Source organism: Equus quagga, chromosome 14, assembly GCF_021613505.1.
Source record: "Equus quagga isolate Etosha38 chromosome 14, UCLA_HA_Equagga_1.0, whole genome shotgun sequence".
Taxonomy (NCBI): Eukaryota; Metazoa; Chordata; class Mammalia; order Perissodactyla; family Equidae; genus Equus; species Equus quagga.
Window position 1 is genome coordinate 66,020,564 of NC_060280.1, and position 15,609 is coordinate 66,036,172.

The 15,609-nt window shown below is 51.7% G+C and overlaps 1 protein-coding gene across 1 annotated transcript; it reads right to left on the reverse strand.

Moving 5' to 3' along the window:
• Nucleotides 1-1,396: 1,396 nt before the first annotated feature.
• Nucleotides 1,397-9,931, reverse strand: SCN2B (sodium voltage-gated channel beta subunit 2). The gene is made up of 4 exons (XM_046684585.1): nt 9,858-9,931; nt 2,821-2,987; nt 2,320-2,530; nt 1,397-1,596 (listed from the first exon to the last, which is right to left on the reverse strand). Exons 1-4 carry the CDS (start codon nt 9,925-9,927, stop codon nt 1,397-1,399), a joined length of 648 nt encoding a protein of 215 aa, XP_046540541.1. The 5' UTR covers nt 9,928-9,931.
• Nucleotides 9,932-15,609: the final 5,678 nt, after the last annotated feature.

Here is a 15,609-nt window from a genome sequence, read left to right on the forward strand (position 1 = left end):
TCCCACTGGGAAAACTATGGCTCTGTTGATTCAAACTGGAGACTGAGGCACCAGAGGATGGCAGGACCCTCAGTTTCTGTCAGATTGAACCACAGTTTCCCCATCCGTAGTATGAGTGACTTGGCTAGTTGATCTTTAGGGTCTTCCAAGGTAGTGTTCTCCATGTCAGCAGTTTCTCTGTCTCTCTCCCTCTCCTCAGGCTTAACCAGTTCCCTCTTAATGTGAGTAAAATGGCAGTGAAAGTTGGCTCCCCACAAATGCTACTTTGTCCCCCATGGAGGGAGTTGTTGGAGCACGGGAGGGTGTAACGTGGCGCCAGATGTGACATGGCCACAGGACCTCCCCTCCCCTTCCCTCAGAAGCACTCCCTGCCCTGGTCTCTAGCCAAAAGCCAGATGGAAGCCCTCTGAGGGTGACTGGGAAAGTCTGAGCGGAAGCCCACTCTGCACAAGGACACCTCTGCTGCGGCTGCCACCCCCGTCCCATCTCTGCACCTTGGCTGCTCCTGGCCATGAGGGTGGTCATCCTGTTGGAGAAGGCAGCCTGCAGCAAACTCCACTTTACAATGGAGCCCCCACCCTCTCAGGCCCTCGGCTCATTGAAATTCGTCTCCTGTTGGTGGGTAACTGTGGTGGAAAATGACCACTGCCCAAAACGACAGGACCCACCCATGGCCCAGCTCAATGGCTCTTCAGCACAGCTCTCGCCGAAAACCCCAGGGGGTTAGCAGCCAACGGAAAACCATGAGGCTTCTGTGGGAGCTGCTGTCAGTGGAGAAGAGGGTGAGAGCAGAGCTCCTGGGCCAGGGCTTGTCTCCATTTGCCTCCAGCTCCAGCTTTCCTTCAACACCCAGGAAATGCCCAGTCGTCCCTTCAACGTGCCCCCCACCCAGGCTCTAGGAGCCCATCCCCACCCCCAGCCCGAGAGGGCTGCCCTGGGCTGGGAGCAATGCCCCACCCCAGGCTCCTTCAGGCAGCACAGGAAAACCCTTCCCCCACCCGCAGCTCCTCTCTGAAGCCGCCACCAGACAAGCCCACGTGCTGGGCAGGCTGGACGGTTGACCTCCTCCTCTACCACTGCCCGCCCTCCTCCTTCTCTCTGGGCCCCTCACACATGCCTCCTGCCTCCTCTCAGGGACAGGCAGTTTTGAGCGCACTTCTCCCGCCCCCCAGGGCCCACACATCCCCGACGCCATGGCAGCTTTCTCGAATGAAAGAGAGGTGGGTCACTCTTGGTGCAGGGTGGGGGATACGAAGTGAGGGGTTCAGGAGGCCCCAGATAGGTCCTGGGGTCCCAGTTCAAGCACACCAAGAGAGGACAGGTGGGGGGCACACTGTGCAGGGCGGAGTGAGAGGAAGACGGGACACGAGGGAGGGGCTGCAGGGCGGGCCGCCCATTACTTGGTGCCATCGTCCGCGTTGCCCTCTCCATCTGTCTTGCCCTCCTCCTCTGTCTTCAGGTCATCCGTGCTCAGTTTCTGCTCTTTTTTCCTCCTCACGCACTTCACGACCATCAGCACCAAGATGACCACAGCCAGGAAGCCCCCCACAGAGGCACCCACAATCACTGCCACCGTGGAATCCCGCTCAGGGGGCTCTGGAGAATGAAAAGAAACAGACCCACTGAGCACTGGGCTGGAAAAGGGAGCCCCTCCACTATCCCCCGGCTCCCGCAGTGTGTTGGGGGTGCTCCTGACTGTACTCTCCTCCGTGGAAAGGGTTTAGTCAAAGCCAAAAATCAACCCAGGCCAATGACCTCTAAGCCCCCCACCCCAAAATCACAGGGCATCTAAAAGCCCCAGGGGAGGGCAGCATAATGCAATGTTTAAGAGCATGGACTTTGAGATCAAACAGATGCAAATTTGAGTCCTGCTTGTACTGTTTATTACTCGTGTGGCCTTACGTGACTCACTTATCCTCTCTAAGCCTCAGGTTCCTCGCCTGTAAAATGGGGATAATAAAAGTATCTCCCTCCTAGGGGTTTATGAGGATGAAATGAGATAATGCACGTACAGAGTTTACCCCTATAGCTGACACATAGTAAGTGCCCAATAAATGAAAGCTGCTATTTTGGTTCTTAAGATTGTGATCATGATTATCTGACAGCAGCATAAGGATTCTCTGAAACGCGTTCCCAGGTCCTCACGGACTGGAGGGCATAAACGGATGACTTGTACCAAGCACAAGGTGTGCCCTCCCACCCCTCAGGAGGGCACAGCCTCTTCAAAGGAGCTCTGAGCTAATACTGCTAGAGAGCAGTTGTGTGGGAACGGTGAGCGGTCCCCTCAGCAGCTCCCCACTCTGCCCACCCGCCCCTCACCTTCCATGAGGACCTGCAGGGAGATCTTGCCGTGGCCACGGTGGCGGTCGGGCGGGTTCATGATGTAGCAGTTGTAGATGCCCTGATCCTCCAGATGCACGTTTTTCAGTGTCACTGATGCATCGTACTTGCTGGGGTTCCCCGAGAATTCCACACGGTCCCCGAACCGCTCCAGCTTCAAGTTAATGATCTTCATGCGGAACTGGAGGAACTGGGGGTGGACAAAGGACAGGATGAGGGGCTGGATGAGCAAGGAGCTGCAAGGAGAGCGGGTACCCTTTCTCCCATGCACCATTTTACCTGGAAGAGAGGCAGTCACCTCCAGATCTCCACCACCCTCCCCAGGGCCACCCACCTTCTGCCAAAGCCCTCTGGAACAGACGGCCCCCCAGGGTACTCTGCGTTCTTGGTCCCATACAAGGGCAGGTGCTGGGAAAGGTGGGCTTCACGCTGCGGGGCTCCCACCTCCTGCTTCACCCTCATCTGCATCCCAGGACTCACCATCTCCTCGGAGCAGTTACTGCAGCCCTGGTAAGTCCAGTTCAGGGAGAATTGTTTGTGGTTCACTGTGTAGCAGGAGTTGAAGGTGCAGGGCAGGCGGGCATTAGTGCCATTGAGGACGTTGAGGGTGGTAGGTACGGTGACTTCCATGCTCCGCCCTGGTGGCACTGCGGATAAAGCCACAAGCTGGTGAGGATTCTGGATGACAGGGCCAGGGAGGGGACAAGCCTTCTGCACCTGGTGGGGAGTGGAGCAGAGCTATGGCAGCAGGCTGGCACCCTTACGGCTGAAATTAGGGGTGGGGTGGGTAAAACTCATAAGGGGTACCTGATGTGGCCCTTGGGGTAAAATGGGCTGCAGAGCAAGGCTGGGGTGAAGAGAGACCAGACCATCTGTCCAGCTGAGGACAGACAAATGATCTAAGCCTTTCCCAGGACCATTGTTGTGCAGTCCTCCACCTGGCCATCCCACCCCAGTCCCACAGCTGCCACCTGCTGGCTGAAGACCTCGGACAAGGAGCTTCAGTTTGCTTGCCTCAGTTTCCTCTCTTCCCCATCGCTTCCAACCATCTCTGCTGAGCCAAAGCCCTTCCAGCTGAAGCAGCAGTGCCCCATGGGGCAGAAAGCCACCTTAAATGCAAAATTTAAGGGGACGCCCACGCTCAGGGTCATACAAATACCTCCCTAAATTTTGCATCCTAAGCAGCTCACTTGCCTCACCCTAGTCCTGGCCTTAATTAGAAAATTCTCTGCCAGTATCATCAAAACCTCATCCCAAAAGATTAATTTTCTTTATAGAAGACACACAGTAATGTTCAGCATCAATTATTCATTTGCTCATTTACCAAATATTTATAGATCGCCTACTATGCCCCAGGTGCTTAGTCCAGGTCTTGGGGGAAATTACAGTGAACAAGACAGGCAGGGTCGCTGCAACATGGAGCTTGTGTTCTAGGGAGGGGACAGACATTAACAAGGAAAAAAATAGTAATGTAACTTTAGGCAGTAATACGTGGCCAGGGCTGTAAGATATAAAACAAAGTAAGGGGGTGTTGTTTTATCTCTGGCAGTCAGGGAGACTGCTCTGAGGAGTGACATTTAGGTGGCCCCTGAGTTAGGTGAGGGAGCGAGCCACTGGAAGTCTTGAGGGGATCAAGTTCCAAGGCAATGGGAACATCAAGAACAAAGTCCCAAGTGGATGGAATGAGCTTCATGTATCTGAGGCACGAGGAGCAGAGTGCTCAGGGGGACAAATGGGGAGACCTGAGGCCCAAGAGTTAGGCAGGGACCGGTCAGCAGAGGCCTAGTGGGCCAGAACACGGAGCCAGGATTTTATTCTCCAGAGATAGCAAGGCACTAAGGGACTAGGGGCAGAGGGCAGCTAGCAGGCTGTGCAGGTGAGAGCTGTGGCTGTTGACAGGGAAACAGCATAGACCAGGAGATCCGGTTAGCCATGGGTCCAAGCCCAGCTCTGCCTCAGCCCAGCTGGGAGAAAGTGCGTGGGCCAGCTCCTTTACCACCTAAGCCTCAGTCCGATCCTCTGTAAGATGCAGAGATGGCACCCACCTCCAGGGTTGTGATAATTAAATAAGAGAAAATACATAAAGCACAGTGTGCAGTCTGCCTGCCAGTAAGTGTTCAGCAAATGGTGGCTCTTAGGATCCTAAATCCTCCTCAAGTTCTGCCCCCTAAACAGCAAGGGCTTCTGGGTCAGTCTCCCAGAGCGGGCACCTTGGAGCCTGACCCCTCAGGCAGCCCCTTGGAGTTCCCCCAGATCTGACAAAGAGCCCAGGCCTTGCGGGGGCAGCCTGGGAGGCTCCCCTGCAAGCCTCTTATTTTTCAAAATGTTTTGTTCTGCAAAGCTGCTGGGCCCCATCCCAGAAGCAGCCACACTGCAGCCTGGAAGCAGGAATATATCAAAGCCTGCCCCAGTGTTCTTCTGCTCAGTCCATCCCTTGGGTTGAGTGGCCAGGGCCAGTAGGCAGGACTTAAGAACAAGAGATGCTCTCAACTGCTGGCCCCAGAGGTCACGACTGAGCCCTAGATGGAGGGATAGGCGTGCGGCCCCACCTGCAAGGCCAGGGCTTCCAGGTGTGCTCTGCAGTTAGGGGAGTACAAACTGGGGAGGCTGAGTGGGCCCACCAAGAAGAACAAAGCCCAGTTCCCATCTCCTCACTTTCACAGCACAGCGCCAGGCAAGGAGGAGGTGTTCAGAAAATGCCATCACCGCCCCCACTCTGCAGAGGCAGAGAAATCTGCAGGGAAGGAGCCTGGCAGGGCCCTGTCCTGAGCTTACCTCATATCCCAGGAACACCCTGCTCCTCTAGTCACTTGCCTTGGAAGGGTCTGCCACCTTCCTGGGGCCCCCAGCCAAAAGGAGCATCCACCGGAAGAGACACCAGGAAGTAGATGCTATTAATCTAGCTGACCCATCTTTGGCCTCTGTCCCACCCCAGCCCACTCCGGTTAGAACTTGAACCCCACCAGGCAGCTCCCTCCATCCTGAGGGAGCCAGCACCCTGCCATGAGGGAGGGCAGAGCCATGAGGAGTGAGAGGTCTTTTCTGGCTGGCAGGAGGGGGGACCCATAGACAGCTGCAATGTGGGGTGCCTCCCCCCCATCCCTACAGCGAGTCCTGCAGGAGGCACCAGGAGGAACACGTGTGCCCTCTAGTGGTCAGCGAGGTCAAACGTCAAGCCCCAACTGCAGAGTGAGGAACAGGGGGTCACCAAATTCCAGGAAGCCAAAAGGGGGACCTTCAGGAATTGTAGATCTAGCCCCATGTCTTACCAATGGGGGAAGCGAGGCCCTGAGAGAGACAGAGGATAGGGACAGGCTGGGGCAGAGCCACGTTTCCTGACTCCGAGTCCAGGGCGCCCCCTGCAGCCTGAGGATCCCAGGCTCAAGGCAACGGCCTCAGGCCTTTCACCAATCCAGGCCCTCATTAAAGACGACAAAACTGTCAGGCGAGGGGGTCAGAGCAGTGAGCAAAATCCTGGTCCCTTGATGAACTCTGCTGCTTCAGGAAAGAAGCGAATCCACAGTGAGGGCCACAGAAAGGACTTCATGACAACAACCAAGTCTGCGAGCCAGGCGCCGTTTACACACTCTACAGATATTAATACTCACAACAACCCTCTTATCACCCCACTTTCCAGGTGAGGAAATTGAGCACAAGGCAGTTAAACGAATAGCCCAAGTTCACAGCTAGTAAGTGACAAACCCAGATTTGAACCCAGGCTGCCAGGCTTCAGACAGAGGGTGGGGGCGTCGAGGTTGGGTGGGGTTGTGATTGTTGTCTGAAGGCGTTGCAGGGACCAGGCCTCCTGCTGTCTACATGGCAGGTCCAGCCCCATAACTGCCAGCCCCCAGCCTTAGGCAGGCTGGCCAGAGGGGAACAGTCCCCTTTAAAGGAAGCTCACACGTCACAGGAGCCCACAGTCTTCCTGGTTGTCCCATTTGGGACCAGGTCTAGGGTCTGGGTCTCCTGATTTCCAGCTCACAGAAAGTAAATGGCAGTCACAGGGGTGCAGTAAGGATGTGGCTTTTGATCTTAGTTCCAAAACATCACCAGGGCTGGCCCCCCACCTTCTCCAAGGCACACCTGTCCCCGCAGGCCCCACGTCACCCACTGTTCTACCTGGCCCATCTTGCAGAGATCACAAAACTTTGTTTGTCTCCTGCAGAGGCTGGAAGTTAGTTCTCTTCACACTTCTTTCCAACCCTACAGCACTCTAAGAGGTAGGTTTATTTCCTTCTTGCTTAAAAAAAGAGACAGAGAGTGTCTAAGCAGAGGAATTGTCTCCCCGACCTTCTGGAGCACATTGCCCCTGGGGCACCCTCTGCCTCCCAGCTGGGTGTGACACCCAGCCCGTCTCCTGAGCTGCCTTACCCTTCAGACCCACCCCCACCCGAGTCTTGCCTCCCAGCCCAGTCCACTACCATGCAGCCGTGAGAGCAACCTGTCCTTGTCGTCTCTCGCCCCCAAACCCCGACTGATCCCTCCCTGTTGCTTTCAGGATCAAGTCCAGGCTCCTGGGTACGGCTTCTGAGCCCTTAGCCATCTGGGACCAACCTCCATCCTGGCCTCATCTCCTGCCAGCTTCCTCCCCTCCAGTGACCCCAGAGTTCTTACTCTTCCTGACAACACCACCTTCTTTCACGCCTCCACGACTCTGCACGTGTTTGTGCTTCAGCTCGGGAAGCTCGCTCATCCTTCTGCACCTGGAGCCCGCCTACTTCTCCTGCAGATGCCAGCTAATGAGGCTTCGCCTCCAAGACAGCTTCCCCAGTGGCAGCCCTGTTCCCACTGCTTCCTCATGACCGAGAGGCAGAATGGCATAGTGGCCAAGACCAGGGTTCTAGCCTGGTCTGATCTTAGGCAAGATAGTTAACTTCCCAGCACCTCAGTTTCCTCATCTGTAATATGAGAGACAGTAATAGGAGCTACCTCCTAGGGCTGCTGTGAGGGTTAAATGACTTACTAATGTACAAAGCTCACAGCAGTGCCTGGCACACAGTCAGCCCTCGACAAAGGTTAGCTGCTGTTATTGGCATCATTACTGTTATTGTTATCACAGCACATCCGATGCTGCATTGTTATTACTTGTTTATGTGCCTGTGTCTCTCGGGATCCTGGGGGAACATGATTCTTATTCATGTTGGTACCCCTGGACCCAGAACAGTTTATGACACCCAGTGGGCACTCAGTAAAAGTCTGTAGAAGGAAGGGAAGGCATTTTCCACTCTGGGTCTGGGTTCCTGCCCCCAGCAGCAGATCTGCGCAGTGGGCTCCAGTGAGGACCAGACTCCACTTTCTAGGCCTCCCCTAACATAGTCCAGACTTTGGTAACCAGGCCAGTGAGCGCAGGGCCAATGCTCTTGAGACAAATTCTAAGGAAGCCCAATGATTTGGATTATTTCTAGCGAAAAACTAGTCTCACATGCTTCTGTCATGTGTGCGGTAGGTTGCCCAGCTTGTCCCCTTTCCCTTTGTCAGCTCTATAGTCATCCTCACAAACCCAGCCCCTGGCACAGTCCCCTCCCTCATCACTTGTGGCATCCCTCCATCTTGGGGACTGATGCTACTACCACCACCAAAGTTCCATTGTCCCCCTGAGCCCTCTGCCTTAGAGTGCCAGGGCTGCCTCATCACAGCACCAATCAAGTTCAAGTTCAAGGTCAACGTCCCCATTCCTGCATCCTCCTCCCACCCGGGTTTGCAGAGGCTTTAGCTTCCTCCCGCCACCACCTCACAGCCCTCATGCCCTGACCTCTTCACCCCAGACTCCACCTTCCCCTAAGCCACACCCTGGTCCTGGTCACCGAGCCCCCTTCCTTTCTCCACTTAGAAAAGGCTCTCACAGGGCTGCCGCCCTCCCACAGGGAGCTCTCCCTAACTCCCAAAGGAGGTCACCTGTCCTCCATCGCCAGCTCCTCACACACAGGTCATTCACCCAGCTCCCCCTCTTTTTGCCGGCACTTGAGATTCTTAGATCAGTTATTGTTAATATAGCAGCACCATTTCTTGAACATTGGGGGCAGCAGAGTTCGATGGTTAAGTACATGCTGAAGTCAGACAAACAGGTTCAAATCTCAGCTCACCTGAAACCAGTCGTGTGACCTTATTGGGCAAGTTGCTTAACTTCTCTGTGCCTGTTTCCTCATCTGTAACATGAGGATAATAACAGTATCTACTTCATACAATTACCTATTACTGTGAGGATTAAACAAGACACACAGCGCTGGGGCACGTGAAAAGCCATAAAAGTCAGCTACAATTGAGCACCCGCTACGTGCCAGACACAAAAAACCCAGGCAGGAGGTTTTCTCCAGTTCACCTGGGAAAGAACTGAAGCTCAGAGGAGTCGCGTCTATGCCCATGAGCTAAATGCCAAAGCTGGCTTTAAACCCAGTTCTGACTCCAAGGCTCATGCTCTTTCCACTGCCTGGGCTTCCATCACATTCCTGCTCTGTTGTTACTATGTCCAATAACTCAGAAAAGCTAACAGGCCTTATGCAGGCTGCCAAGGGCTCTGCACTGTCTCTATTTGGCCTCTTGCCCAATATCCAGCACAGCATGCCAGAGCGAGAGAAAGAAACTCTGTGATGGGGAATATTCCCACTGACAGTCCTTGGACTGGACCCTCAATTGCTACACCAGCAATGAGTAAGTTTAGGAGCAAGAAGGACACTACCTATAAAGCAGGCTTGCAAATAACCCTCTAGCCCACCCACCCGCCAGGAGGTCCATGAGTGATCAAATATGAAATCAACAGTTGGATCACTTGACTGGGCAGTCTGCAAGGCTGGGCTGGACAGTTCTGAGACATGGTCTTAACGGGCCACGGCCACACTCAGTGCGTGGGCTCCTATTTTTTTTCTTCTTCTTTTTCTGATCCCTTCACCTAACCCCTCCTCCACTCCATCTGGCCAAGCCAGAGCACCTTCTCCATCGCTGCCTGCTTCAGCAGGTCTCCTCCCATCCAGAGATCATTTCTCCAGCCTGCTTCCCACCTACTCTCCCACACTTTTCAACAAATCTGTAGTGCAGATTTCCGGCAAGCCAGACCCAGACTCAACTTTCTGCCCTCGACTCCCCCACACACTCTTTCCTAATATCCTAAATCCACCAGATTCCAAAGATCAAGGTGCACAAAAGAAGCCCCTTCGGGGAGCATTAAGTCCCAGGACCCCTAAAAAAAAAAATCCATGGAGAAACTGCAGATCCGTCTACCGTCTGCCCCCACCCCCACATAGGCCATTTCAGGGAAATCCCAAGAAAAAAATCACCTCCCTTGACAATTGTCACCCCCAAGGAACACTCAGATCCCCTGACCCAACATTTTTGTGACCAAGTGGTCCCAGCGTTATGCAGTCCCCAGCAAGGTCTCTCCAAGTCCCCAGCACTTCCCTCCCCAAGGACACCGAAGGGAAGCTCGAGCCCTGTCTTCTTTGCTGCCCCCTGCCCCCATCCTCTTCCAGTGGCGGCTGAACTTCTGGACCCTCAGGAGCATGCAGATGTGCAGTCTAACTTACCCAAAGAGAAAAAGAGACTGAGCCCCGTGAGACTGAAGGCAGGGCGAGGTAGCCAGGCATCTCTGTGCATTTTCAGAGAGGGAGATGCTAGTCGGGTGGGATGTGGGAGAGGGCGATTTGAGGGGCCGAGGGCTACAAGGGAGGAATGGTTAGATGCTAAAAAAAAATGCACGGATGTACTTCAAAGACACATACAACATTAAGGAAGCTTTATTTCCATCTCTCTAATATGGCCGGCTTGTATGTTGCTGCTAAAAAGAGAGAGGGAGTGTGTAAGAGAGAGAGAAAAAAGGGGGATGGAGTAAATTTTGTGGTTGGTGGATTTCGAAAAGCAGGTGGGAGGGCATAAAAAAGTCTTTCTGAAAGGAACAAAGTTCCCCAGAAATTTTTACTCTCTGAACAAGAACTGGAGCAAATCCTGCCTTTCCGTCTTCCCTTGGGTGATTATTGGGTTTTGAAAGCTGTTAGAGGAACCCGTTTATTTCAGAACTGCTGTTAAGGGGGGAGCTCTTTTTGTCATTTAAAAACACCCAAAAAAGGAGATGCTTCTTTTTATGTTATTTGGAAAGGCTCAGGGAAGTGAGTTGGTGACACGTTCAGGAAGTAAGGACTTCCTCATTTTTCTAGTACTGTCACTGAAAACGAGCGTGTCAAAGCAGGCTGGGGTGAGAAGTCTTACAATCAAATGTAACGTGAACCTCTGGGCAATGTTGATTCAGTCAAATCATCAGTAAAAAGACATTTGTGAGACAATTGGGAAAAAATAAATATGGACTGGGTATTAGATTACACTAATGAGTAATTCTTAGTTCTGTTGGATATGATAAAAAATATTGGGGTTATGTTCTTTAAGATCTTTATCTGTTATACGCACTGGAGTGTTTGTAGGTAAAACGATATGAGGACTGAAATTTGCTTTAAAATATTCCAGGAAAAAAAAAAAAGGAGGTGAGGGAGGTCGAGGCACAAGACGGGACATTGTGGTTGATTGCTGAAACTGGTGACGGGTGCAGAGGGTTCTTTATGCAGTTCTCTCTTCTGCTTTGTATGTTTGAAAATTTTTCTTTTAAAAAAGGAAGAAAAATAGGCTAATATCACAAGTAGGAGAGCTTGGAGGTGAGCACCAACGTGGCCCTAAACAGAGAAGGTGACCCCCACTCTTCTGGGGAGACAATGAGGTAGAAAACAGGTTCTCAGGCAACAATGGGCCATTGATGCGCCCAAGAAGGAGCAACGAATGTTTCTGAGCATTAGCTCTGTGCCATGTGAGATCTGAACTTAATTGTAACCGTGAGATAAGTGATTCCTTTTTTTTTTTTTTATTGCAAACGAGGAAACGGAAGCTCCCAGGGCTTAACCCACCCAAGTTTATGTATGATCGTGTCAAAATTGACCACAGTGGAGCCATTTTAAAATGGAGTTGGATCTGCCTTTCCAGAGAAATTGCTTTGCTGTCTTGAACCTTGACTGGGCCAAACCTTTGGACTGGGCCAAAACGACAATTGTTTTACAAGCAATTGTCTGAGAAGTCAGCAGGAGTACGGACGCCCTGATACAAAGACTGAGGACTGTGGACTTTCTGAAGACAGAATCAATAGTCCATCAAAGCTTGGCCAAGACTAGCTCCGCCTCCAATTCCAATTAAAATTCTTTGTAATAGAACTTCCCTTCTTTGCCTTTGAAAGCCCCTGAGTTTTACTCCCTAGCAGAACATATTTTGGGTTTCTACCTGAATCTGTGTCTCCTGTGTTGCAATTCTAATTGCACAAATAAAAATCTGCTGTTTGAATTGTAGTGATTTTTTTCCTCAGTCAACATTTCTTAAGGGCAGAGTCGGAGCCAGGATTCAAATGGAGGCCTGTGTGAAACACTGGCTATCTCTGTATTCCACATGGCCTGTCACCATGGGGAGGAGACAGGGGACCTGCCTTCAGGTTGTTTAGAGACAGAGGGAAGAGAAGACTGCAATAGACGAAGCAAGGGGCCTCTGCTTGGGATGTAAAAGATGGTGCGAAGGTGCAGGGTGTGGAGGGACAAAATGGGAGGCCAGCACAGGGCTTGGCTCAGAGCAGACACTGAATAAACAGGCATGCATAACTGCACAGGGACACCCCAGGACGATGAATGAATTTGGAGAGGGGATGGGGGAAAGCAGACATCACAGCGAAGGCAGTGAACTCTAGCCAAGGCTGCTAAAGCTGTTGTAGGCTGGGGAGGAGTGAAGTGGTCCACATCCGGGTGGCAGTTGCTGAAGGCAGAGGGGTGGAGAGGAGACCTCTGGGTTCTCCACCACACCAGAGGTGTTGTCCATGCCCAGATCTTGCACAGACTGTCCCCCACGTGCCTCTTCACTAGGGTCTGGCTGCGGCTGGCTCATCAACAGAGCACTCAGCCCATTGAAAGGAACATCAGGAAAGCAGAGGAGGGGCAGCCTGAGGGGGAAAGTGTCCCCTGGGGTCCACGGCCAGCCTCCATCCCCATTGCCCTCAGGCCCAGGCCTCCTCCACCATCAGCAGTGGCCTGGTTTGCAGGTGTACCCAGACGGATAGACTGGTGTGAGCTGGGGCTCCCTTCCAGCCCCTCGGGCAGGTCCCAGTCTGCGGCAGGGCCACCTAGGCTGCCGCAGGCACATGTCAGCCAGAGAGTTTTGGTTTGACGTAGCCGGCCACCTCCTTTTTCTTTAATGCAGCGGAGGGTGCCTGTGAGGCCCAGGGAAGCTGCTAACCCAGCTCACTTGGTCTCGCACTGGGTCCAGACTCTTCTATTTTAGAGACATCTGAGGCAAGAAATGGATCCAGAAGTTCCTCTGCTTCTATAAAGAATTTAGTGGAAAAAACCAGGTATGACCTAGAATAGTCTCTGTCCAACTCAGCCGTCCGGAAGCAAAGCTCAGAAGGCACCGGGTCAGGGGAGAGTTACCCCAGTAGAGTGAGGAAGAAGGGCCACCCCAGATCCTCCCCACGGCTCACATGGGCCTCCAGATGCTCATTTGCTCCAAAAGAGTAGGTCTTCCGTAGGAGCCTGGAAAGCAGAAACTCCAAGAGGTATTTTGCAGAAGGAAGACACCAGTATCAAAGATGGGCCACTTGGGGAATCAAGCCCTATTTTCGGCATTTCTCCCCGGTGCCATTTACCTCTGAAGATTTTATTAGACAACACACAATTACTTACCCCACTGGGAAAAGCAGTGTTACAATAATTTAAAGGAAGGTAGTTTCCTTTTGCCTTTGGAATGCCTAGTTGAGGCTACAGAGAGCCTCCCTAGTTACATTCGCCTTAGAACCTCACTTCTCAATGTGTGGTCCCCGGACCAGCATCATTAGTATCACCTGGGAGCTCCTTAGAAATGCGGAGTTACAGGCCCCACTTCAGACCCAGGGAACCAGAATCTGCATTTTTAACAAGATCTCCAGGTGATTCTTGAGCACATTAAAGTTTGAGAAGTGCTGCCTTCAAGTATATTAAAAGGTTTGCATCCCATGAGCAAGAAGCAACGAGAAGCCAGGTTTGGGAGGTTGGGACTGGTAAGCAGGAACAAGTTTAGGATTAAATGCTGGCCTCAGGTGATCTGCAGAGTACCCAGCATCCTGCTCAGGAATAACAAGGTAGGGATTCATTTCATTCCCTCTTGTCTGCTCCAGGCCCTTCTCAAGCCATTCCCTACCAGGGGAGGTTTCTCTTACCCCACAGATGGCTTCACATCTTGGTGTCTTTGCCTTTGCAATTTCCTCTTCCACGAATGCCCTTCCTCTCTTGCCTGCTCAGCAAGCTCCTAGTCTTTCTTCAAAAATCTGCTACGAAGTCACCCACTCCTTACCTTCTACATACCTCTTCTCTCTGTGTTCCTGTGACACTGGGCACATTCACTCATTTGCTCATCAATTCCCTCATTCAACAAACTCAAATACCTATTCAATGACCCCTACGTGACAGACACTAGGCTAGAAACTAGAGACCCAGAAGTGAATGAGGTACAGCTCACTCTTTGAGAGCTCACATTCTAGATGGGGAGACAAATAAACTCCCAATACAGAATAATGAGGACAATCCCATATACAGGACGATGGCAACAAAGGTACATCTGGTATTGCTTGGGTCTCTGTGTTAACAGGAGTCAGAGAGTATTGTCATTTTTTGTTTACACTTCCTACTTTGCCAACTAGACAGTAGCTCTTTAAGGAGAAGAATTGTGTCTTATTCTTCTGAGTTTGCACTGGACCTCTACTGGTCCTTGAGCAGTTGAGAATGAATGAATGTGTGTTTTACATCTGGAGAAAGGGCAGAAACTCCATGAGCCTGATCTTACCCCATCAAGGCACAGTAGAACCATGACTGGGAGCCTCGTCCAGCGCCTCCCCCTGCATTCTGTTCCACTCCACCCCCTAGGAATTCCATTCAACAAGGGATTGTCCCACGTGGGGTCAGAGGCTGCAAAGCTCATGGAAAAGAGCTAAAGCAGGATCTCTAAGAGCCTAAGATCTCTGGAGAAAATAAAGCCTCCCACCTATGAAACAATTAGAGAACATGAGAAGATAAAATCTGGTAAGTGGGGAGACATCTTGGAAGATGTGAGAAATAGGATATCACCCAGGGGCGACAGAATCAGGCCCTTGAAGGAATGTTAATTTGGCAGACAAGGAGGCAAAGGGAGTTCCAGGCAGAGAAACACCGAGAGCAAAGGCCCAGAAGCAGGAAAGACAAAGGTATCCGGAGCAGAGGGTTCCTGCCATGAAAAAAGTGGGAGGTGTGGAGGGTTGACAAGGTGGCACCGGAACTCAGGAGGCCATGAACATATGATGCGGAGTCCAGACAGGAGCTTTGACAGTTCTGGGACAGGTCAGTCACCATTGTTCTCACCATCCATGAAACAAGAAAGGTCTTAGCTTTCTGAGAAAACTCCAAGTTCCCTTATTCTTTGGTCAAGAAGAGATGTCTCAAGGGTTTGGTTTTACAGAAGTGGTAAGCAACTGCCTGATCTGCCTCCAGGAAGACCAGACCACAGTTGCAAACCAGCTGGTGAGGACGGAAGGTCAGTCTGAGAAATCTGTGCATTCTTAATAAGAGGATAACTGGTCTGTATTGGGATAAAACTTGCAACCTAACATTCTTTGGCTCTAAGGAACTGAGCTAATTCAGTGGGAGCACAAACCCTTCCAACCATACACACATACAACTACTGTTTTATAAAAGTGCCAATGTAGACATGTAAGAATATTGACTAGCCAAAAGGAGAAAAGAGTGGAGTGGCAACAAGGAACAAAAGACTAAAGGGCTGGCGGAAGGCTGCAGTCTTTTAGAGGAGGCACACCTTCTAAAGGTCCCCAGTGGACAGGCTGAACTGTTTTCAGTTCCAATAAGCAAACTCTGATGCTACTAGATTCTCCATTATGCATGGATGGTGCCACCCCCACCACCCTTAGGCTCCTTTCTGTCAGCAAAAGCCTGCGTGCTTCTGGAAACCTTCCAATATGGGAGCATCTGGTGTTCTAGGGACTTAAAATACTGCAAATTCAAGGAACAAAACTGCTTTGCTAAAGGATCTATTACAGGAGATCCAGCTTGCTCCGGCTCCAGCATCTTTCCTGCCCTTCAGATGTCACCCTTCAGAGCTATGCAAAGCCCTTCCCTAAGTTCAGCTTCCTAACTTTTTCTTTGGATGGGAAGACGGACTTAGGTATTTTGGATTAAAGGGCTTCCCGCCCATAGAAATAAAAACTAACCAGAAATGAGGACTGAATCACCAGAAGACAAA

Excerpts from the sequence above, each read along its gene's own strand:
- SCN2B (XM_046684585.1), bottom strand. The coding sequence starts at position 9,927 with ATGCACAGAGATGCCTGGCTACCTCGCCCTGCCTTCAGTCTCACGGGG. Across the intron at positions 2,531-2,820 it reads GTAACTGCTCCGAGGAGATG|TTCCTCCAGTTCCGCATGAA; the intron begins GTGAGTCCTGGG and ends GTCCACCCCCAG. Across the intron at positions 1,597-2,319 it reads CCTGCAGGTCCTCATGGAAG|AGCCCCCTGAGCGGGATTCC; the intron begins GTGAGGGGCGGG and ends TTCATTCTCCAG.